The sequence below is a fragment of the Sphaeramia orbicularis genome, chromosome 9 (assembly GCF_902148855.1).
Source record: "Sphaeramia orbicularis chromosome 9, fSphaOr1.1, whole genome shotgun sequence".
Classification (NCBI taxonomy): domain Eukaryota; kingdom Metazoa; phylum Chordata; class Actinopteri; order Kurtiformes; family Apogonidae; genus Sphaeramia; species Sphaeramia orbicularis.
In genome coordinates this window covers 39350723-39376024 of record NC_043965.1, presented here as the reverse complement: position 1 = coordinate 39376024, position 25302 = coordinate 39350723, and the positions used below count along the sequence as shown (strand labels likewise).

Here is a 25302-nt window from a genome sequence, read left to right as displayed (position 1 = left end):
TATCTGATAACACTGGTCTACAAGGAAAATGCTTCCAGAATAAAAGTAATGAAATTTTACCACATGAGAGTCACTGATAAAGAAAAATCAAGTCAAAAATCCTGGTTGGCTGAACTTTCCAAGATACAGCCTTGGGTCAAAATGCGAAATTCAAGAATTAACGAGAGAATGGGTTTGACTTAAAAGTAATATTTGTCTCAGAGCTACAAGATCTACTTCAAAACCATGTCTGCACATTAGAATGCATTCACTTTACAGGTTCTATTTAGTGTAAGATTTATAAAACTATTATATAAATGTACATAAACCAATATATATGTGTAATAACACTTAATCATATATCTTGAAAACATCAGCAAACCGGCACTTAATTTATTTTCCAATTAATCTTATTAAAATACGTAACATTTAGCACATTTAATCTCTGAAGCAAATCATTTCTAAAAAATTGTAGACCAGTGTAACCATTAAAAGATGAAAAGCTGTATTTTACATCAATTATTTACATGGATTGATCGAATTGGTGGATCAATAGGTATTAAATATTTTAGATCAGTAGATCAGTGGATGTGTGGGTCTTTCTGGGTTAAACAATACAGAGTTTTTCTGCAACTTTAGCTCAAAGGGAACAATAAAACCCAGCCACATAAATGGATGAAGGCTAAGTCAGACAAGGTGAAGTGTCAGGTATTTTGCCCACTCATTCCAGTGGACTTGTGTTGTGTCAGCGTGGCTCCTCCTGGGGGTGATTCACCTCTACCCTGCTCCTCTCGGTTGTGGAATGCCCCCTTTCTGTCTGTCTTTGTAGATCGGGCTGGAACACGAGGAGCAGAAGCTGGAGATCAAGCGTCAGGTGACAGAGCTGACCCTGTCACTGCAGGAGCGTGAATCCCAGATCAGTAACCTGCAGGCAGCCCGCCACGCTCTGGAGAACCAGCTGCAACAGGCCAAGACCGAGCTGGAGGAAACCACCGCAGAGGCCGAGGAGGAGATCACCGTCCTCAGAGTGAGAACCACATGGAACAGGAAACAAACTGACACGATATTCTCTGTAGAAGTTATATAATGAAACATCACATTTTACTTTGCACATTACAGCTTATTGTTGCATCTTACCGTTCTATTTTTTATACTTCTACAGTAGTTTATTATGTATAATGTGTTTGCTCTTGCATTCTATTTTTTACTCTATCTATCTATCTATCTATCTATCTATCTATCTATCTATCTATCTATCTATCTATCTATCTATCTATCTATCTATCTATCTATCTATCTATCTATCTATCTATCATTTCTCTCTCTCTCTCTATCTACCTATCTATCGGTCTATCTATGTATCATTTCTCTTTCTCTCTCTCTCTCTCTCTCTCTCTCTCTCTCTCTCTATCTATCTATCTATCTATCTATCTATCTATCTAGGCACACAGAGATGAGATTCAGCGCAAGTTTGATGCTTTGAGAGACAGCTGTGCGGTAAGGGTTTATCTTTTATGCCTTTTCATTCTATCCAGGAATATGCCGTTATCGATGCAGACTCAAACACCTGTGATAATCACAGCTCACTAACAGCCCACCTGAAGTAGCTAGAAATGTTATCACTTCTTGTGTGTTGTTGTTTTTGCAAATAAATCACGTTTTCAAAATATTTCTTTGCCACTTCCATCAGGTATGAAGCAACTCTTCTGTTTTCTAACAGCCTGTTTGAGTTGATCACCTGTCAACATTATGTCCTCTTTTTATGGAAAGACAGTAAACATCAGATAAAACACAAGTGTAAATCATATGTAAAGTCTTAGAATGGTACTTAGCAACAGCAGTTAGCACTATTTTGGCAGCTTAGTTTTCTATTATTTGCATGTTTGTTAACATGTATGGTAGATTGATAACTCACCATTAGATAAATTATCTCATCAAACATTAAATCAGACCTAGCTTACATTACTTGGAGCTGTTTCATTGGAGTGAAATGGCAAAACATGAACATATGTCACTAAATGTAAATTTCTGATCAGCAGAGGTAATGATTAATTCCCATCATCTTACTCTTCTTCACAACACGATTACAATGTTTTTTTTTATTGTTTTGATGGAGTATGATGTGTACAACCAGAGCTGCAGTTCACATTTTCAAAGCCATTCTCAAAAACAATATGAATGCAATCAAACCATAAATTGCTGTGTGAAGTTCCCGTTGGAGTGTTTGTTTCCGTGATGCCATCAGTTTATAGCGAGCAATTATGTTGTTCACACAAACAAATGAGAGATCGACAATTACCAAACTAGCCCGTCTGGAACTGTTAGACAACTCACCGTGCTTCATGGTGTGTGAGTGTTTATCGAGGCTGGATTCAGAAGAAACACTGATCTTTTATTTTTTTTCTTCCTCTCTCTCCTGCGTCATTTCTTCATCACCCTTTTTTCACCAATCACCAATTGTTCTAAAATCACACTCTGTTGTCACCAAAGCCTCTTATAATGAGACACTGTGTGATATTAACCAATTATACCAATAATGATACTTCCAAAACCTCCTGCTCAAAAGTGTGTGAGGAGTTAGGTCAGCTTTGTCTGCAGATGAACGATAATATGCAGCAGTGTTTTCAGTTTTGTTTTTTTTCTTATCAGTGACAATCTGACTTCCTTCAGGTGATCATTTTCATAGTTAACCCTTTATAAGGTACTCATTGAAATACTCTGAAACTCAAAATTTCAACCTTAGTGTGTTATTGGACATCATCATCTACCTCCTCCTCGGTTGCCATGACAACAATCTCTCTCCTCTTGCCATAAAACATCCAAGCAGCACTTGCTAAAAAGTAAACACATGCTATAAAACAACTGTTATAAGGTCATAAACAGACAAAAAAAACACCCATAGTCACTATTTAACGCTTCAAAATGTCTATAAAATCTCTCGGAATCACTGTATAGTGTTATAAAAACCTACATGTTTCTCAACCTCACTGAGGCACGGGATTGGCCCCATATTAAATGTTGTTGCTGAAATGGTGAAAAATAGTCACTTGGGAAGGGAAAAATAACAAAACTAAATTCTTGAAAGTTTCTACATGTCATGCCCTAGATGTGTTTCATTATTTTGCTGAAACATCCTGTTTTGACCTTGATGGAACAGAGCACGTGCAGAAGCAGGCATGTGGGTTTGAAGAATGGAGCAAGACTTGGCAGAGTTCAGTGACTTCAGACTGATTCTTAATGCAATATTTCACAAATGCATAGGGTTATCCACCACTGTACATCCACATCAGATACTTACATTGAAGTAACTTAAACTGTGCATTTATTGTTTTTGGTTTTTTTTGTATTCTATGCTGTCTTGGATGTCATCTCTCCAGGCATTTAACTTGTCCATTGCTGAATCTTTAGAAGTAGACAGTAAATTACAATATGTACAACTTGTTTTTATTACATTAAATTAACAGTAGCACCCTTTTCACATGGTGAAATTGTTTCTAAAAGTCATACTTTACTTAGTTACAGACATTTACAGGTCATCCTTTTATTTATTTACAGAGGATGAGGGCTACATGTGAATATGTTGTCATCATGAAGACTTCTCTACATTCACATCCTGTTATTTGTATCACTGTGGGGACAGTGGGTTAGTGTTACTCCCATTGTTCTACTAACCTCAAGAACATGATGTGCTTTAAAACTTTTAATACCTAAAAAAAAAATACCCCACAGAGAACGTCGTGGTCTTCCTTTATCCCATTGCCCTACTTCTGAGATCCTCCCACTTGCAAACTGTTCCGAAAGCAGCGTCCATATATTCAGCTGGCTTCAGTTCAGACAAATGCAGCCAAGATTCTGCAGCAAAAGGCAGTCGTAGTTGCTTTTCTGACCACACTTATGTAGGAATGCAAAATATTTTTTGGTGTGTTCTTTTTGGTGCTCGGCTCTTTTGAACTTTTTCAACATTTCACTCTGTTTTGCACACAGAAGTTTTAATGCTGCTTCAATACACATAGGATGATGCTCAGTCCTCCTACCTAATTCTTATATGCACTCATCATGTACAAACTTTGCATACTTTCACCTCTTAGATTAAATACTGTTTTCTGAACTTTGTTTTTATCCCTTATAATTTGTCATGTGTTGGGTCCCTGTTTGCAATGTTGTCCTTTTGTCATGTCTGGGTTGTTCATTTTGTTTTTTCTATATGCTGGTGACCAATTTAAGGTACCATTTTCACTCTATTGCTATCAATCAATCAATCAATCAATCAAAATTTATCTCTATAGTGTCACATCATAACAAAAGTTATCTCATGATACCCAGACCCTGACTCTGGAGGATGGACCACTGACATGACCAGTTGGGGTTGAGGAGAAAGGGCTAAATTAAGAGGAAGAGAGAGAGAGAGAGATTGGGGGAGAGGGGAGAAGAGAGATTGGAGAAGGGGGGAAATAGTGGGAGACACATGGATGCATAGCACACTGAATTAGAACTGTCAAAAACCAGAACAGCTGTGACTAGTATAACTACCAATAACTAGAACAAATGTACATAACTGTTAACAGGGTGTGATTTGTTGAGGGGGACTTCTGCTCAATGAATTTCATCCTCGGGGGGGGGGCACCCAACCAACTGAAATGACAGGCAGGTTGTGACAGCTTTCTTACACCTATATCCTGCATTACTGGCACTAATGTTCACCTGAACCGAACTGTTGGGAGTCTCAGAATTCGCAAATGTCTTCATGCACTGGGGCGCCGTAAAAGGGGGGTAAATGTGACAAATTCATGGGGTGCAGTATTTTGTGTCCAGTGGATACAGGTTAGAAGTTGTGAAAATTTCGTGTAAGATCCGCTGTATAAGAGAGGAATAGAACCTGGGAGTTGGACGTTGAAAGTATGTAAAGTTTCACTATTGTTTCATGCCAGCATTAGTTATGTTATAGTAGTAGTAATAGTAGTAGTAGTTGTAGTAGTAGTTATGGATCGCACCCCCATGTGTTGCAAAAAAAAAACAAAAAACACATCTATTAAACATTGTAGGGATGCACCGATACCACTTTTTTCCAGACCGAGTATGAGTACTTACATTTGAGTACTTGCCGATACCGAGTACCGATACGAGTACTTAATAATCCCGTTCCAGTTCTTAGTTCCTTTTGTAAATGTGCTTTATTGTCGTTGTCATTAGTCTGACTGGAAAAAGGTGCTGCTACTGACATTTAATGTGATGGAATGAGCGTTTCTCAATTAATCCACCAGGGGGCACCGCTCTGAATTAACCATACTGGACAAATACTATGAAGAAGAGTAACATTTTTTGAGGAGAAGAAGAAAGTCAGTAATAATGAATATGGAGACGACAGAGGCAACACTAATGTGATGCTAATATTGCAGCGTTTTCGCTAGTAAGGTTTAAAAGCTTAGCTTCAGCAGGTAGAGAAAAGAGAAATGAGCAATAAGTTTCGTTTTCACTTCCGCTGGCAGCGGTCCGCACTGCTCCGTACCCCCAGCCCAGCCCTGGGTAGTTGTCATAAATCTGTCAGTAGATTTTCTGTAACTCACACAGTCACTCTTTAAACAGATCCTCTTCCTCCACGGTTCTCGGTGGTATTCTCCGTCTGGGTACGCATCCACAAGCACCTGGAAAACGGATGGAATGTACATAGAGGACGGACAGAACACTGCGTCCGTATCTGTCTGTGTCTTTAACGTTACTGTCAGTCAGCGTTACTTTTATCACCGTCATTTATTTTGAAAAATCTCCACACTCACACTCCCCACACATTATTCCACCACCGCGTACCTGCTGCACTGAACTGTGAATGTCACACAGCCGTAAGTGGTATCGGTGCATTTGTATCGGATATCTTTTACGAGTACGAATACAAGTACACACACTGAGCATCGGAGCCGATGCCCGATACTCGTATCGGAATCGGTGCATCCCTAAAACATTGTCTAGTTTCTCTTTCAACATGGCTCAAGTAAAACCCAAACTCTAACCCTAAAATGAGTCCATGTTGAGCTGGTGGAAGTTAAGAGATAAAAAAAAAGATTCAAATTGGATTAAAACTCTTATACGTGGGTTCATCAGGTGTATTCACCTTCACAACGTCAGCTCCTCAGTGTGACTTACAGCCTCTTTAATCAGTCCTTTTATTGCTGAACTCCCACAGGCTTCACAAATAGTATTGAGCAATTTGTATTCAGTAGTAGATGCTCCGGATGTGATTTACTTTAGGTCTGGAAGTCGCTCTATAGATTAGGATGACAGACGATTAGAGTAAACATAGAGGCTTGCCAGATCACCGCTGCATCCTTTCCACCATAGACTTCCTCGCCCCGCCCTCAGTATTCAGTTGGTGCTGTCAGTCCCCTGCCTTGGGGGAGCAAAAGCACTGAGTCAGTGCAGAACAGACAGCTAATTTATGTACTTAAAAGCTTTGCCTCTTTCTCCCCACCACCTCTACGTTCCATGTGATACGTATGTTCCCATGAGAGCTGAGAATAAGGAGCTCTCAACAGCCAGCCTCATCAGCCTCTAACCCTCATTTCCCTGCGACGTGCACAGTAGTCGCTGCTGATTAAAGGAACACACTGATACTGATGAAATGATTAGCCTGCTTCTTGTTTTCAGTGCCGCCTGGGTTAAAACAAGTATCCTTGATTTAATTCCAGAATGATTACAGTATTATATCACCAACCTGGATATCTGCATCATGTGAGGATGTGTAATAGAGTTTAGACCAGCGGTTCTCAACTGGTCTGGCTTCAGGACCCACTATCACCCCTAAATGACAAGCTGTGACCCAAGTTGATACAGTTAAACTTCTCAAATTTATTTAATAAAAAGGTGGTGTGTTTTGAACCTGAGATAATACAGAATGTCACAGTATGAAAACATAGAAGACAAGTTTAATGATGAACCAAACTGACCAGCAGGTGGTGATGGTAAATATGGAAGTATTCTCTTTAACGCTAAATTGGTACTTTTTAACCAAAACCAAAAATGTGCACTCAGTTAAAAATTAAAAGTACATTCAGTCACTTTTTCAAGTATTAAACCCCCTGAGATTTTTGTCCTCAGTGTAGATAAAACCACTTCTGATGTAGTCGGTGTCATACCTGAGTTTTGCCATGGTTTGAATACAAACTTTGAATAGAAACTGTAAAGTGAGCGATTCTTTTTTCTTTTTGTTTTGATACATTTTTTTATTTAAAACTGAGTGATTCTTCATGCAATATATCACAAATGCCACCACTGTACATCTTAAAAAGGTCCAATGAGGTAACAGTTGTTGATTAAAACTGAAAATAAAGTTAAGTTTTTGCTTCCAACCATTTATGGAACATAATCCTGACTGAACGTTCATGGATTTTGTGTTTAGGATTAGGGTTTATAATAGCAAGACAAAAAACACAACGATGAAACATCGTCTTCTAGTTTCTGTGTTTAACCCATAAAGATCCAAACATACTCCAGCAACCAAATCCATCTACTGATGTAAAATGTTTAATATCTGTTGATCCACTAATTCTATCAATCCATGTAAATAATTGGTGTAAAGTGCAGTTATTCATCTTTTTGTGGTCATCAGATATGACCCATGTGGATGTTCAGAGGCTCCATAGTTACCATGGAAACACTGTCATCTTCTACAACATTGGTTCACCAGTAAAACCCATGGAGTTTAATCAGTGACAGTGGATGGACATACTTGTTTTTACATTCAGTTTATGATATGTTTCATTGAAAAAGTCACTTTTTTCTAAGGTTTTTTCAGTTTTTTTTATATAATAACCCTCAAATCTAATCTCACCATGATGATTAAAGTACATGATCAGTAAATGAAATGTAGGAAAAGGCCCGATTTTCACTGAAAAAATGCAAAATACAGAGAATAATATGATGATGAATGGTGATAAATCACTTAAGAAAGGTTAAATAGAGACAAAAATTGATTTGGGAACTGACACAAAAGTAGCACTGGGTCTTTATGGGTTAATATTTAGTGAAAACACAACCTAAACTACACATTTTTTCTCTTTGGCTGTTAACTCAGTTTGAGAGGTTGGGTTTTATGGTTTTACTGTATAATTACTTTTATTGTTTTCATTTATTTGATTCTTTTTGTGTTTTCTTTGTTTGTATGTCTGTGTTCAGCACTTTGGCCAACTGTATTGTTTTTAGAAGGCTTTATTATTATTATTATTATTATTATTATTATTATTATTATTATTATTATTATTATTATTATTATTATTATTATTAGTATTATAACTTTAATTTACCAAGGAAAAAATCTCATTGAGGTTAAAAATCTCTTTTTCAATAGTGTCCTGGCCAAGACAGAAGCAGAAGTTACACAAAGTGGAAATTACAGCCATACATCCACGCTAAAAATATACATAAACACAATGAAAGTCAGTACTAAAACCAAACTGAAAACTGATAAGAACATACATATAAAATGCCACCATCATTTTAAACGGTACTAAAAGTATAACAACAATGTTCCTTAAAAGCATCTCAAAGCCGAACACAATTCAATCAATTCGGAAAAACAACTACACCCGCTTTGTCCTTTTCCCATTTCCCATGATAAATAAAGTTGAGTTGAGTTGAGTATTTGAAAATGGCTCAAATGTAAGGATGTGCAGTAGTGTTGACACTGTGTGGGGTGTTAGGTCGACTTTGTCTGCAGGTGAAGAATAATATGCAGCGGTGCAGAGTGTTCTTTCTTTTTTGTAAGTGACAATCTGACTTCCTGCAGGTGATCACAGACCTGGAGGAGCAGTTGACCACACTGACCCAGGAGAACGCTGAGCTGAACCGCCAGAACTTCTACCTGTCCAAGCAGCTGGATGAGGCTTCAGATGAACGAGAGGACCGACTGCAGCTCAGCCAGGATGTGGACCAGCTGCGTCGGGAGGTCGCCGACCGTGAAATGCACCTTAACAACCAGAAACAGGTGAGCTGTGTTGGATTTGCGTGGGTGCTCTCTCTCCCAGCTCATGCATTTTCTATATTTTATTCCATTAACAAATCTGTTGCTGTTTTTGTCTGTGCCATGCTATCAGCTTATCAATCATCTGTGAAACTCTTTTAACTGCATTAATATGTATGAAATGTGCTTTTATTGACTGGTTTGTTTTTCTTCCGCTGACTTAAAGGAGGTAAATCAGGTGGACCTATTTTCTAGGCTCTCAGTCTCCAAATAGCGTCAATAACATGCATGTGTAGTTTTCATCACTTCAGTGGTGTCAGTTAGAAGCCATGTAATTACGTACATTCTATGGTGGTAATTAAAGTGCTAATTTTAATGAAAGCACTTGTTTCCATGTCATCATTAGTATCAGTTTTCACTAGGTTTGTTGAGGGCTTACATGCTGTCATGGTTGTTTTATTTGACTAAAAGCAAGGCATTGTGTAATGTGTTATATATGTTTTTTTGCACAGTAACATGATATCAAATAGGCAACCTTTACTTTAAAAGGCTTATTTACAGGCCGAATATGGTGTATTTTCTCTCCAGGGTGATACAGAAATCTCTTTTCTGTATCTTCAGCCAAGGTGATGCTTTTAATGGTCTCATAATGGTAGGGAACCCTGACTGTTAATACTAAGATACGCTTTAACATGAGTGTACAGTGCATTGTAGGGGTGGGAAAAAATATCAGTTTGTGAAAACTGTATGTTGTGCCTTAATTGTACTGTCTGACTGACCAGAGTCAGTACTCAACATGATGATAGGCATGGAAATGGAGCTTTCAGTCAGTGTATGTCTATTGAAGAGGCAGATTATGTGAAACTCATATCACAGTATTTTGAATAGGGATGTAACGATATGAAAATTTCATATCACGGTTATTGTGACCAAAATTATCATGGTTATCATTATTATCGCAGTATTATTGAAATTGTGCTCAAAATGTTCAAAAAGTACTAATACACACACTGAAATAATTTAACCAAGTTGTATTTAAAAAAAAAAAAAAAGAAAAAAAAAAAACAAATAAAATAATAGGCACAATGCACTTTATCTTGGCACAAACATTCAAATATTAACCCTTGGGGGTCTGAGCCTATTTTGGCTGTTTTTCAGTACTTTTAATTTTGCCTTTATATACTATATACAGAAATGTTTACTATACCCATATTTGGTATCTTTTTTTCAGCACAACTTCATCTATATCATCTGGCTATTTCTTTATTTCACTTTAACCTACTATATCAACATAAAAGGCCAGAAAACACACAAAAAAATATAAAATCTGATTTGAAAAATGTATATAATTTATTGCATAAATAGCACAAAGATACTTAACGAACCTTTTCAAACACTTTGAAATTGAATATTGGTTCCAAATATAAGGTATATACAATCAAAATTGTAATAAATTAAAACTATACTCAAATATTTGACATAAAAGCATAGCTTTACATAGGGTTTTTTTCCCCTAAACGTGCAGTAATCAAACATGGTTATCATGATAATTAGGATTTAAACGGTAATACTAACCATCTGCAATTTTACTGCGGTTTATTGATATACCGGTAATTGTTACATCCCTAATTTTGAATCAGTCAATAGTTTTTGCTTTTTTAGGTTCTTGGTAGTTCTAGGTTCTAGGTTTAGTGTGTGTACATATGATTGTTTACTTTACTTTTTTATGTTATATACCTGTTGTGAAGCACATTGAGTCTGCCTTGTGCATGAAACGTGCTTTATAAATAAAGTTGAATTGAACTGCGCTGAACTGAATTGAACTGAATTGAATAGGTTCAGATGGACTGGATTTGGTCTTTTAAAAACGCTTCGTCTCTCATCCAAGAGACTTTTTGGATGAGAACCTACACAGACTTTTTTTAGGCATGTTTTTTTAGTTTCACACATCATGATGTATTGTAGATCATGGGCAATGTATTATGATTGCAGTGTATCAAAGGTTAGTCTGTGATTCCTATCCCTAGTACATAATACTACACAATCATACTGCTGCTATTCTAGTTTTCAAAATGCTGTAAACAAAAAACTTCCAAAATAGAGGCTGTCTTTAGTTGCAATTTGGATTGTAAAAGAAGAGTTTTCCTCAAACAGTTGTACTCCAGTCCAGGTTCTTTCACACTGCCAGCTCCCTACTCATAGTCCGTCAGACAGACACCAACTTTCACTTACTCATATTCTATGATATTTTCACACAACCTGTGACAGGTGACCTAGACATCCCTCCCAGCTCTGGCAGTGTTAAGTGTAAATCAGGCAGCAGAAACCCTTGGAAATTTCCAGCATTGTTATGTGCTGTATTGTGGATGAATCTATGTAGAGAGAGCACTAGCGAGGAGGCTGTGTGATGTGTGCGCTGCCGCTGTGGGAGGATACGTGTGTGGGTGTCCAGTAGCGCTCTCATTCCGGCTGGTTGTGTAACCAGCGATGGAAGTCATATACGAGGGACGGGGTGGTGTGTGGGAGGGATGTGTCATCCCCATCACTCCCAGGTCGTGTCAGCTGTGGAAGTGTTGGACTTCAGAGGGCTGTGGTGTTGCTGCAGCACCAGCTCAAGCTATATTTGTCTTCGTCTAAGGCAGTGCATTATTAGAAGACATAAAAGATAGAACTTTGTGTAGGCCCCGTGAACAATATTGGTAAAACATTTTGTGTTCAATACATGTAAATAACTCCAAAATAGTGTTTCTAGTTAGGGCTGGTCTATGTGAACAGAACCTTCTATCACAGTATAAGAACTGTTCTGTTCAGTTTACAAAAAATAAATAAATAAGTAAATACACTAATGAACATTTTCATTTTTTATGTTTATGTTTATGTTTATGTTTACGCATTTGGCAGACGCTTTTTTCCAAAGCGACTTACAGGGGAAAACCAATTAAATCACTTAATCAATCAAATTTTATTTATATAGCGCCAGATCACAAAAAAGTTATCTCTTGGCATTTTATATATAGAGCTGGTCAAAACCAGACTCTTAAGTCAATTTACAGAAACCCAACAGAATCCTCCAGGAGCAAACACTTGTGACTGGTGACAGTGGCGAGGATGGATGAATGAATGGATGCTTTAAGGATACACATGAGAAGAGTTACCAGCTCAGAGGTACAACCCCAATTCCTCTGAAGTTGAGATGTTGTGTAAAACGTAAATAAAAACAGACTACAATGATTTTCAAGTCCTTTTTGACCTATATTCAATTGAATATACCACAATGACAAGATATTTAATGTTCAAATTCATAAACTTTAATGCTTTTTTGCAAATACTGGGGAATTGGGGTTGAACACTACAACCAGAACATGTTAAACAGTCATTCTGCAGAAATCACCTTCTAAAGCATTTGGATTTGAGCATGAATCAGAACAGTTTCACACCTCTAGCTGCAGACTGTCACATGGTATAGACATGACCCAGCCTTACATTTGGATCAGTCCTGTCTATGGTTCACAGTGGTATTTTATAATTGCAGTTCTGGGGTTAAAATCTGACTGTGAGGTTGATGTTTCTTTTGTTGGTGCTGTGACTCAACAAATGTCAAACCAAATCTCTAAACGTCATGATATTGAAACCTAATTTTCTTCATGCATGGCTTAAAATTAAACTATTATTAGATCCTGGTGCCAAAAAGAAATGGAATATGTTTAACCCTTTCATGCATGAATTATGAGAACCTTAGTCAATATTTTTTTCTTGAGTGTTTTTATTCCTCTTTAGGGATGAAAAAAGCAATGCAATTGAATTTTTTTTTTTTTTTTTATGAACTTATTTTTCGTGGAGTTACAAACATGTCCACTCAGCTGGATGCCATGCATTTAATTTTTGAAGCAAAGAAACATGTATTTAAAACTCATCATCAGAAAGTGATATACTGTGTGAAAACTATGACATGAAAGCATTTTTAATGAGTGCTAATCATATGTTTTCTCACATTTTTTTCATACTCTAATACTAGTTATTTCTCATTTCATGGAGATAATATCCTCCTGAGACCCAGGAAATTGACAATTTTAGCTTTTTTACATTAAAAAAAATTGTCTTGATTGGAAACTGCATAATGCAACAGTTTTTTCAGATACATTTTTAAAAATAATTTTTATTTATTGATTGATTTTTTTAATGGAATGTCCTTTGCAATGGGTAGTATTTTTTAAGTTAAACTGTCAAACATTTATCCCCTACAGAGGACAAAATGCATTGCTAGGTCTCAAGAGGATATGCAAAAATAAATAAATAAATAAACTTTTTGTTTCAGAAAACTGTTAATTATAGTCTAATAACAATTAGCAATTGATTTACACTAAAACATTTCTCTGCAGATCAGATTTATCAAGAGCAGCAAGGTTACAGTAATTGTATGAATTGCAGTGTTTGGGATGATGCATAAACTCCACTATGTTGGCTGATATGGAACTAAAACAACAAAACCCATGAATAAACAATAGAACAGCTGGAGAATAACTGTCCATTGTAGTGACCGCTATGCATGAAAGGGTTAATGTCATGCAGATGTTACTTTTGGTTTTCTGGTTTACTTCTGGTTTGGAATATTATGCATTATTGGTCAGCTGACATTACAGGATCCCTCAATTTACATTTGAATATTTACCCATCGTAACTTAGTCATACAATTTTATTTCATCCTTTGTATTTCGTTTTGCATGAGCAGTATTTTCTTTAGAAAATGAAAAACTACCATGTTGTGGTTTTAAATAAGGATTTGATGCTTTTTTTTTTTTTTAACTTTTTCTTTTTTTTTTTTTTAACCACTTATTACTTTTTTCTAAAGGCAATTTTACCTCATGGCGAGGGAAATAATAACGTTCAATCACTAATACATCCGCACAAGCTGTTTAAATTAGTTAAAAAATAAAATCAAAATAATTGCAGCCTTAAGTACATTTGAATAATACACTTCATCATGATATGATTATGAACTGATGGAGTCTGCTAGTTGCTAAATTTGGAATTTCCCCTTGTATAAACAGTCAGTTTGTTCATGTGTTTGGACAAAAATACAGTGAACTAAACCATCCAGTGAAAACCATCCAATGTGCAATAAACTGAGCAATAATTTTCTGTTCTTGTAATAACAATGCCATATTTATACAGTATTTATCCAAACATAAATGAATAAATATACTATTTTTATATAGACTTGAATTCATATACTGTTGTTAATTGTTAATATTGTGTCTATTCATATTTTATATCTGTTTTTTTTTTTTTAATTCTACTTTAGCTCTGTTCTTATTTTACTTTTGTAAAATTTTATATTCTATTTTCTTATCTTATTTTTAGTTTTTGTAATTTTATATTTGCTCTATTCTTATGTTCTGAAGAATTGTTTTTTATTGATATTGTTGCCATGACTGGAGTAGCACTCCTAATTTCATTATACACACAGTAACAATAAAGGCTATTCTATTCTATTCTATTTAAAGCCAATTTAAAGTTTTTTAGAGGCATGAGGAAGTGTACATAAAGTGCTGTAATCATCCCCTGTTTGTCAAATGAAAAAACATGAAAAAGCATTTAAATCCACCTAATGTAAAGAATATGACTAATTCCTTTATCAGTTTTGAATGAGAAATCCCAGGCTTTTGAACATTTATGATCACAATGTCAATAATTCTGAGGTTAGAAGACTATTTTTATTTCCTCATCCCCTTTAGAAATCTGCCTTTTTCTTGACACTGAATGAAACTTGAGTTTGGTTGTGTCCTCCAGAGATATTTGTCAATCACATTCTGTTTTGTGGCAGAACCTTGAGACACTGAAGACCACATGCACCATGTTGGAGGAGCAGGTTATGGAGCTGGAGACGCTGAATGATGAGCTGATGGAGAAGGAGAGGCAGTGGGACGCCTGGAGGTCAACACTGGAGGATGAGAAGAACCAGGCTGAGAGGAGGACCAGGGAGATCCAGAGACTGCTGGACACCGAGAAACAGAACAGGTAACAGCTACACACACAGTCATGTCTCATTACTCTGGTACCTGTTGCCTTATCGCTGAAGAAATACTACCAGTGGAGAAAGTACCTGGACAAACATGGACCAGGATGTATCACATGATCATGCTACTGGTGGCACGATAAGATAAGATAAGATAAGATAAGATAAGATAAGATAAGATAAGATAAGATAAGACTTTATTTATCCCAGTGTGAGGAACTTTCAAGCAAGTGCAGAGAAAAAGACAGCCAAGGGAAATATATATATATATATATATATATATATATATATATATATATATATATATATATATATATATATGTGTGTGTGTGTGTGTGTATATATATGTATATATATATGTGTGTATATATATATGTGTGTGTGTGTATATATGTGTGTGTGTATATATATATATATATATATATATATATATATATATATATATATATATATATATATATATATATGTATGTATGTATGTATGTATGTATGTATGTATAAAGATATAGAATTAGAATCAAAATTAAATATTAATTACATATTAACATTATGGTTGCACATGCACATCGTGTGATATGGGGGGGTGTTACTGAAAACTGTTCTATAGTCTGATAGCTGTGGGGAGAAATGACTTAATTAAATATTTGAGATTAGTAGATTCAAGAACAGTCCAGGACACAATTTACAAAAAAAAAAAAAAAAAAAAGCTGATGCAAAAGGCGTGTAACAATTTGAGAAAGAGTTCTGTTTCTATTTCTAGTATGTTGCTGTTGCTAACAGAGTTGGATCCAGCTCCATCTCCACCTACACACACTGAAAGCAACAAGTTTAGGCATTTTCTCCAGGGTTTGTGAAAAGGTATTCTGGGAAAAATAATTAAATTATTAGGACTTATTATCATTATTATGTAAAGTGAAGAAAATTGGCAACACAAAAGCCACATAATAGCACCATTACAAAACAACAAAGTGATACATCAAGTTTTTTACTTACGGAAGGCTCTTCATCAGTATTTAACCATTTACGGATCTGAAGACTGGCAGATTATTACCCCGCCCACCGAAGAGGAGGCGAGGGGTATTGTTTTTGGTTTGTTTTGTTTGTTTGTTTGATGTTAAAACTCTAGCAGCAAAACTATTGGTTGAATTCATACCAGACTGGGTTTATAGATTGCCAGTGACCCAGAATAGACATGGTAACATTTTGGGAACAGTAGGTCAAAGTTAAATTTTTATACATTTTTTTAAATCTTTTTTTCCCCATCTACTTATAATGGGCAAAATTTCAAATATCTGTAGCAGCAAAACTGTTGGTTGAATTCATACCAAATTGAGGTTATGGATTGCCATTGACCCAGAATAGATATCATAACATTTTGGGAAAAGTAGGTCAAAGTTAAAATTTTTTATGAATTTATAAAATCTTTTTTTTTTCCCATTTACTCATAGGGGCAAAATTTCACATCTATGAAAACATCAATTGTGTTTCAATTTACTTCAAACTTCACACATATATAGAGGTAACTGATATCCCCACATGCATAGACATGATGACATCAGTTGGATCGATGTCAAAATAAGCTACAGTATGTGTGAGGGGTGGGGTTTGTTGTGCCTGGCACCACTTGTTTTCTGTTGTTTTGAGGAGGGACTAAAGAAATATAAAAGTACATAAGTCAATGTCACCCTGCACCAGTAACAGCCCTGTTTGTGGTTTGTCCTTCCTATTCTTGTGAAAGTGATATTTTACAGGCCTGGTAAAGAAAAGTCTTAAAATTAAACACACACATTCACTTGGACTCAAGGTTGAACTGATTAGAATTTAAAGGTCCAAGATCAAGGTATCTGAATTTCAAAAGCATGAAAGAAGAATTTATACACAGATATCATCGCCTTCTACAAATTTGTAATAGGATTGCATGATCACACAATGACATTTTATATCTAAATACTCAGCTTCACTGCAATGTCACACAGCAGTGCCAAAACCTCTTTCTGTTCATTCTTCAACACTGTTGGCCTTAAGGGAAAATAGCATAACCGTAGGATCGTGTCAGTATGGGGAAAACTTTGACTTTCGTTTCACTGAGAGGTACAACTTATTTTTTTCCAATATTTTTATTAGAATTTGTTTGTTATCACATTACAAGAACAACTTAAATGAACAAATGGACAACAGTAACATAGGTCACAAATCAAAAAACAATCACACACACTTGCACAAATTACATATCAACAAATTATATAATTTAAAATACAAAAACATAAATAACATAACATGATTAAGAATCCTTATTTGTCAGTAGGGTTCACAGACATGCACATGCCCCACACACCATCACTAGGTCATGCATCCATCACATACACACTGCATACTAGAAGCAGTGTTCTTGCCATATCAGGCGTCTGGGGAGTAAATGTGGGGTTAAATGCATTGCTCAAGGACACATCAGCCAACAACTCTCCGCCCACCTGTATGGGCAGCACTTGAAGTTCAATAAATGTTAAAAGAGTACTATGTGTACATGTAATAATAATTTCATCAATATTGCTGCTCAAAAATTTTAATTATCTGAATGTTTAAATTGTATTTTACGGTCAATGTGCTTTAAAAAAAAAAAAAAAATTTGGCCTTAAATATCAGCCTCAAAAATTGGCTGTAAATATCTGCCATTAGCTGACCAAATTTTTTAAAATCGGCACCAGCCTTCGAAAAACCTATATTGGTCAACCTCTACATCAGACAGACACAAACAAATGCCAAGTCTTTTTTGTTTTGGTAATTGTTAACAAGAAGAAAAATGACAAAACTGAATTCTTGACAGTTTCTACACGTCATGCCCTGGATGTGTTTCATTATTTTGCTGAAACATCCAGTTTTGGCCCTGATGGAATAGAGCACGTCAGTTTGGAGAATGGAACAATGCATGGTAGAGTTCAAAGGCTTAAGAGTGATACTTAGATTTGATAGATATTTATTGATCCTTTTGGGCAGAGCCTTCAGGAAATTGAGTAATATTAGTGGTTGTACTTATGCTCAGGGGGCACCCAGAGTTGAGCTGGGGACCTCTAGATCTGCAGTCAAATGCTCTGCCACTGAGCTACACCCCCCCCTTGACTTAATGCAGTATATCACATGCATGGGGTGTCCAAAATGTGGGTTCCTGTGGGTTTTTAATGGGTTCAATTCCAACACCAGTTGATAGGGGTGGGACCTTTCTGTGTGGAGTTTGCATGTTCTGAACGTGTCTGCGTAGGTTCTCTTTGGGTACTCCGGCTTCCTCCCACCATCCAAAGACATGCACTGATAGGTTAATTGGTTAATCTAAATTGCCCATAGGTGTGAATGTGAGAGTGGTTGTTTGTCTCTGTATGTCAGCCCTGTGATCAACTGGCGACATGTACAGGGTGTACCCCGCCTTCGCCCTTAAGTAGCTGGGATAGGCTCCAAGCGACCCCCGTGACCCTAGTGAGGATAAAGCTGGTTCAGAAAATGAATGAATGAATGAATGAATGAATGAATGAATGTACATCCTTATCAGACACCTACAGGGTGGGGAAGCAAAATTTACAATATTTTGAGGCAGGGATTGAAAGACAGTGTATGACCAATTAGTTTATTGAAAGTCATGAGAATTTATTTGCCACAAGAAAATTGACATAATAGAAAATGTTTTTATTCTATGTGTCCTCCTTCTTTCTCAATAACTGCCTTCACACGCTTCCTGAAACTTGCGCAAGTGTTCCTCAAATATTCGGGTGACAACTTCTCCCATTCTTCTTTAATAGTATCTTCCAGACTTTCTCGTAATAGTTTTGCTCATAGTCATTCTCTTCTTTCCATTATAAACAGTCTTTATGGACACTCCAACTATTTTTGAAATCTCCTTTGGTGTGACGAGTGCATTCAGCAAATCACACACTCTTTGACGTTTGCTTTCCTGATTACTCATATGGGCAAAAGTTTCTGAAAAGGTATGGATAATAGTGTTAGGTATGATTATGACATCAGTATATGTTTGGTTTCAAAACAATTGACGTAGTGCCTGCTGAGAAAAAACAACTAAATGTTCATTGTAAATTTTGCTTCCCCACCCTGTAGAATAAAAATATTTTCTATTATGTACATTTTCTTGTGGCAAATAAATTCTCATGACTTTCAATAAACTAATTGGTCATACACTGTCTTTCAATCCCTGCCTCAAAATATTGTAAATTTTGCTTCCCCACCCTGTAAACTTGATTGATCAGCAGAATTGTGCAAATGGAAGGAAATAACTCTTCTCAAAAGTAAAGAATTTGACTAGTTTTATAGTAGAAATGGGGCTTTTGCTCTTAAATACTGAAAATATCTGGTTTAGTCTGAACTACATTTTGCTGTATCTCCAGGCTTCGTGCAGAACAGCGCAGCTCTGAGTCTCGTCAGGCTGTGGAACAGGCCGTGAAGGAGCACAAAGCTGAGATCCTGGCCCTGCAGCAGGCCCTCAAAGACCAGAAACTCAAAGCAGAGAGCCTCGCCGACACTGTGAGCAATCCCACGTCACTGATTTGCTATCTTATTTTATCTGGTTAGCAGATGTGGTAATGAAGTCGTTCTGCTATTTTTGTTTTTTCTTCAGCTGAATGATCTTGAGAAGAAACACGCCATGTTGGAAATGAACGCCCGCAGTTTGCAGCAGAAGTTGGAGAGTGAACGGGATCTGAAACAGAGGCTTCTGGAGGAGGTGCATTCAGTTATTTCACACTGATTAAGGATGTTATATATTATCTCATTTGCATGAATAATGAATGAATGAATGTTTTAGTTTGGACATGTAAAAAACACAATATAACCACCAACAAAAGCAAATTATCAACAAAAGACAACCAAAACAAAAAAGAAATATATGTTATTATACAAAAGAAATGCTTGGTACAGTTTTTATGTTATTTACACATCTGAAAAGGAGTGGGAAAAAGTAAGATAAGATAAGATAAGATAAGATAAGATAAGATAAGATAAGATAAGATAAGATAAGTTTAGATAAGGTATTACTTTATTATTCCACTGTGGGGAAATTTCACGGTTAACAACAACTATATACAACAAGCAGGTGAAGAGAAAAAGATAGGAAGAAAAACCTGAAAAATGAAATATAAAGACAAAAATAAGAAATTTGGTGTTTATATAAATATTTATGTAAATATAGAATTAAAATTAAAATTAAAATTAAACATTATGTAAACACTTATTTCATCCCACCCCTTTTCCTTAAATCATGTATTACAATATTTCCATCTCCTGAATTTGCAAATACATAATTGATCATATTAATAATGATCAGCTTCTGGGTTTTTATGAAGTGCTCATATATTGAATTATTTCATTTGCAAGTAAAAAAAAAACAGCAGACAATTCATTGTGATGCATGAGTTTTTGTTTGTTTTTGTTTAGTTTTTTTGTTGTTGTTTTTTGGCACATTTCTTCAAAACAGATTTTTTTTAATTTTTCTGTTTTTGTTTTGTACAATCTGATTTTGCCTATTGCTTTGTTTATTTGATACTGCTTGGTTTTTACTCATGTGCACAATGAGAATTTTTCTTTTTTTGATCTTTCTTATTAAAAAAAGAAAGAGAATTGAAATACCTTCTTCTTCCTCATCACTGCCTCTCTATTTCATGTCTTTTTGTTAGATAGATGCTGTAGCTCTTCTGTAAATCACTTGCCAGAACAGAGAATTTGGCTTGATTTGATCTTTTTTTAAATTTTTGTAATAACAAATGTCAAACCATGCCGAAAGGTTTCACTGATGTGACCACTGGGAAGAAGCTGAGGTGGCAAAGTCACAGAACACACACAGTGACGTAACAGCTGTTTTCCTTCACAGCAAGAGAAGCTGCAGCAGCAGATGGATGCTCAGAAGACACACATCTTCCGTCTGACCCAGGGGCTGCAGGACGCTCTGGACCAGACTGACCTGCTGAAAACAGAGAGGACTGACCTGGAATACCAGCTGGAGAACATCCAGGTGCTGCTACACACACACACACACACACACACATATGTATATACAGTGCATACACACAGGGGTACCACCAGGGATTTGGGGCCGTTTGATAAAAAATATAACTTTGGGCCCCACCACTTATATGCAGCAGACCCTAAAAATATAATACTGTGCAGGCATGGATCAATATTCAGCTTACAGTAGGTTCTGGGCCAGATCAAGCAGTGACACAGGGACACATTTCATGTTCAATAAGCTCTTTGTTGAAAACTAAATACCTTATGTCCATGTTTAATAAATATATGAATAGACCTCAGTAAGTACTTTTATATGACACATGTTACAATTTACAGAAATACAATTTGGGGGTAAAAATACTTAAATTACTGCTGTGCGACACAGGTACTTAAAATAAGCATATTTTTTTTCACTTTAAGTAAATGTACAAAACATGCTGATTCATAAGAAATTGATACTAAATGAAACATAGGGCTTTAGCTATGATGTTAAATTACAATTATGATCAATATTGGATAAAAATGTTTAAATGATTAGTTTTTTTGAACACAAATATGTTGTGACACGGGGACAACAGTTTGTACCTTTGTTCAGTATCAGAATAAAAGACTTTGGAACTAAAACACTGCAAATATGCTAATAAACTTTTATTTAACATACATATTACAACTGAAGTGATATATACAGCAAATAGCAGAGCATACTTGACAAGTAATTGGACTGTACATAACCCTTCTGTATTCTTGTACTGTTGAATTATTAGTTCCTACAGATTCACAGACATAAGCTATCACTGATACAAGCAAGAAAAAATATTATTATTAAAGCTGGTAGTGCATTTACACATATGTCAGAAGTATAACTTTACATAATCAGTTATATCTTTTTTTCTACAAGTGATACTGGAATTTGTTAAACAGTTCCATAAAATAGAGTTCTTAAGCTACAAAAATGAGCCTATTTGAGAAACAATAAGTGAAACTTTGATTTTTGACACTGATGCTCACTTTCGCTTGATCTGGCCCATTTATGATTCCGTCCAAGATTGATGAGAAAAGTGCAGCCATCTTTAACATTCTTAAAAATAGTATTACATTTTTTCATTGATATGCAAATACAAATGAAATCTAGATTTACTCTTTGGATAGAAAGGAAAGGTGTACAAGACAGTAGTGAGAGCAGCCAAGTTGTAAGAGTTAGAGACAGTGGTCTTTTCCTCAGACCTGAGGAAAAGACAGGAGGCAGAGCTGGAGGGAGCAGAGGTTCAGATGATCAGGTTCTCTTTAGGAGTGACCAGGATGAAATGAATCAGGAATGAATTTATCAGAGGAACAGCACATGTTAGATGTTTTGGGGAAAAAGTCAGAGAGGTCAGACTGAGATGGTTTGGACATGTAGAGAGGAGGAATAGGGAATATATTTGTAGAAGGCTGGAACCGCTAGGCAGGAGGTCTAGAATACCCAAGACCAGATTAATGGATGTAGTGAAAGACAACATGAAAGTAGATGGTGTGAGAGTAGAGGGTGCAGAGGATAGGGTCAAATGGAGGAAGATGATGAAGCTGATTCGCTGTGGCGGCGTCTGAAGGGAGCAGCCCAAAGGAAAAGAAGAAGACTCTTTAGATGGAAGTATATTTACTAGTGTCAGTACTTGGACCAAACCATATCATGAAATGAGGCAGGGGGGGCAGGCTGACTGGATTTTATTATTTTTCCCTAATACCAAAACTAATGAAAAGGAACAAATATGATAATTAGTGACTGTGAAGCAAACAGTCATTTATGGTGATAGGTTAAAAATATTCGTAAAACTAAATCTACTATATTCTAGGGCCCCTGTCAGTCATGGGCCCGCATTTGTCTCCCCCTTGAATATAGAAATTCAAAGCCCAGAGGTGTATTTGAGTTGTTTTTGAGTCCAGTCTCTGCAGCCACATGTAACCCAGCCGGGAACAAATGTCTCTGTCACTTTCGGTCTTGTTCCTCCCCTAATGTTCCCTTATTTTGAGACTTTCATGCAAGCCCTTCAAAGTTTGTTGTAGCCCGCAGTATATGCCCCTCCCTTCTTCTTCCTGTCTCCCTGTCATCCCCTTATGTGTGAAGTGAAGTACTTGAGGAGAAATTCATGGCAGTAGTGATGTTCACTTAGCTCCACCTGCAGGCTGTGTACTCCCATGAGAAGGTGAAAATGGAGGGGACCATCACCCAGCAGACCAAGCTCATAGACTTCCTGCAGGCCCAGGCCCATGGCGGCTCCAAGAAGAAAAAGGTCAGAGGGGATCACATACGAATGGAATAAAACCACACACTGATATTTAGAAACGTGTCATTAGTGGAAACCTGTGACTTAAAATGACAAGTTTCATAATGACTTTATTACAGGAGGTTAAATTCAGGGCAGACAGATTTTATAAAATTGTATTAACCTTTATTTAACCAGGAAGAGATTCATTAAGACTATGACAGGAAGGCAGCAACTCAAGGTTCTGGCACACTGTATGCAGGTAATAATTAAAAAAAAAAAAAAAAAAAGAATTCCTTCATTCATTTATTTATTTGTTTATTTTGAGCATTTACACAATACATGCAAGTTCAAAATTCCAGAAACATTCATTTACACTCAAAAAGGAGTGGGAAGAAGAAAACTTTATCTAATTCCACTCCCATTCTCACCATCAAATAACTTCACATAATAATGTTTTAAATACTCACTCCTGTCATTAGGTTTCAAGCCAGAACAATGAACAAAATAGGCCTATACCAAATTAGAATAAACTCATTCGACAGTATTTACATTATATAACCAAACTGTGTGTGAAAAATAGAAGCAAAGTACATTCATGGTGGTGTTAACCATTAACTTACATTCTAATGATAACATACCAACAATCAGTGGTGTAGTGGTCACTGGAGAAGTAGTTATACTCTCAATTTTTGACCCCCCCTCCTTTTTTTTTAAGGTGTCCAGAAGAATGACATTTTAGAAACAGTGACATGTAAGACTACTCTATTTAGTTTACCCAAAAATCCATCAGTAGAATTTACTCACTATAATAAAATTGTCATGACTTGATCAGGAGCAGTTTGTAGGTATTACTGGTCACACAAGCAGCTGCATGAATGTAAATGTATTCAACATGAGGTAAACATAGGATAATGTTAGCCTTTCATAACATTAGCCTTTCATAATGTTAGCCTTTCATAATGTTAGCCTTTCATAACGGTAGCCTTTCATAATGTTAGCCTTTCATAATGTTAGCCTTTCATAACGTTAGCCTTTCATAATGTTAACCTTTCATAATGTTAGCCTTTCATAACGTTAGCCTTTCATAACATTAGCCTTTCATAATGTTAGCCTTTCATAATGTTAGCCTACTCACACAGTTTAACTAATGACGACAAAATCTCTTCTCCTCTAAATGTGTAGTCATATAACCAGTAGTTTAAAACAGTGACTCATTCTGAAACCACCTTAAAACTTACCTCAGAATTATGTATTCCATGAAACTAGGTTCTCTTGATATGTGTCACTCATTTGAAAGACATTTATTCTGCCTTTCTTGTTTCATTTCCAATAATTGCAAATCTTTCAACATGACGTGCAGTGACCTGTCAGTCAGCTGGGATGGCACTGGCACCTGAGGTGTCCAATCAGATTCCAGAGGTGGACAGTGCTAAGCAGAGCCGTGGCTCTGGCGCTAAGTTAGCAATATTTTCCTCGGCATTACCCGCCCTACTTTGCCTCTGATTGGCTCATCAGTCCTCATGCCTAAAGTTAACCAATCTAACTAGAAAAGCACTCGGAAAGTGCAGACCTCCGCCAAGGCAGATCAGTGCGCCCCCTCGATCACCACCAAAATGTAATCATTTGTTCCTTGTGCCAGTATCAACATTTCCTGAAATTTTCATCCAAATCCATCCATAACTTTTTGAGTTATCTTGTACACAGACAGAAAGACAGACAGACAGACAGACAGAGAGACAAACAAACCAACGCCAGCAACAACATAACCTCCTTGGCGGAGGTAATTAGTGAAGGTACCAAGTACAAGCCAATTAGAGGCAGAGTAAGGCAGGTCATGGCTTCACCATTAGGGGGATTTAGAAGTGAGTATACCCAGTGTTGACTGAAAAATAAGTAGGTATACTCCGTATACTGCTGTATACCCTGGACTACACCACTGCCAACAATGGTAAGAAAACTACAGTACCACTAATGGTAAAGAACAGCAATAATTACATACCAACAATCAAATCAAAAGTAATTCAACAAATACTCATCGCAAATCATCAATATCAATTTTAATGGGCATCAGGAAAAATAGCCACAGCAAAATATTCCCATCACCAAGT

General features: G+C 36.3%; 1 protein-coding gene across 10 annotated transcripts in view; it reads left to right on the top strand.

Annotated features, from left to right (window-relative positions):
* The window catches only part of citb (citron rho-interacting serine/threonine kinase b), a 105844-nt gene that overhangs the window by 38711 nt on the left and 41831 nt on the right, over positions 1 to 25302 (top strand). For 6 of the 10 annotated variants that reach the window (XM_030144415.1, XM_030144409.1, XM_030144411.1 and 3 more), the window contains exons 14-21: positions 809 to 1006; positions 1423 to 1476; positions 8756 to 8953; positions 14754 to 14947; positions 19334 to 19469; positions 19564 to 19668; positions 20812 to 20952; positions 23099 to 23218. In XM_030144415.1, the coding sequence (XP_030000275.1) occupies positions 809 to 1006; positions 1423 to 1476; positions 8756 to 8953; positions 14754 to 14947; positions 19334 to 19469; positions 19564 to 19668; positions 20812 to 20952; positions 23099 to 23218 (1146 nt within the window). The remainder of the gene's footprint in view (positions 1 to 808; positions 1007 to 1422; positions 1477 to 8755; positions 8954 to 14753; positions 14948 to 19333; positions 19470 to 19563; positions 19669 to 20811; positions 20953 to 23098; positions 23219 to 25302) is intronic. The other 4 variants (XM_030144412.1, XM_030144418.1, XM_030144416.1 and 1 more) reach the window with 1 other exon arrangement.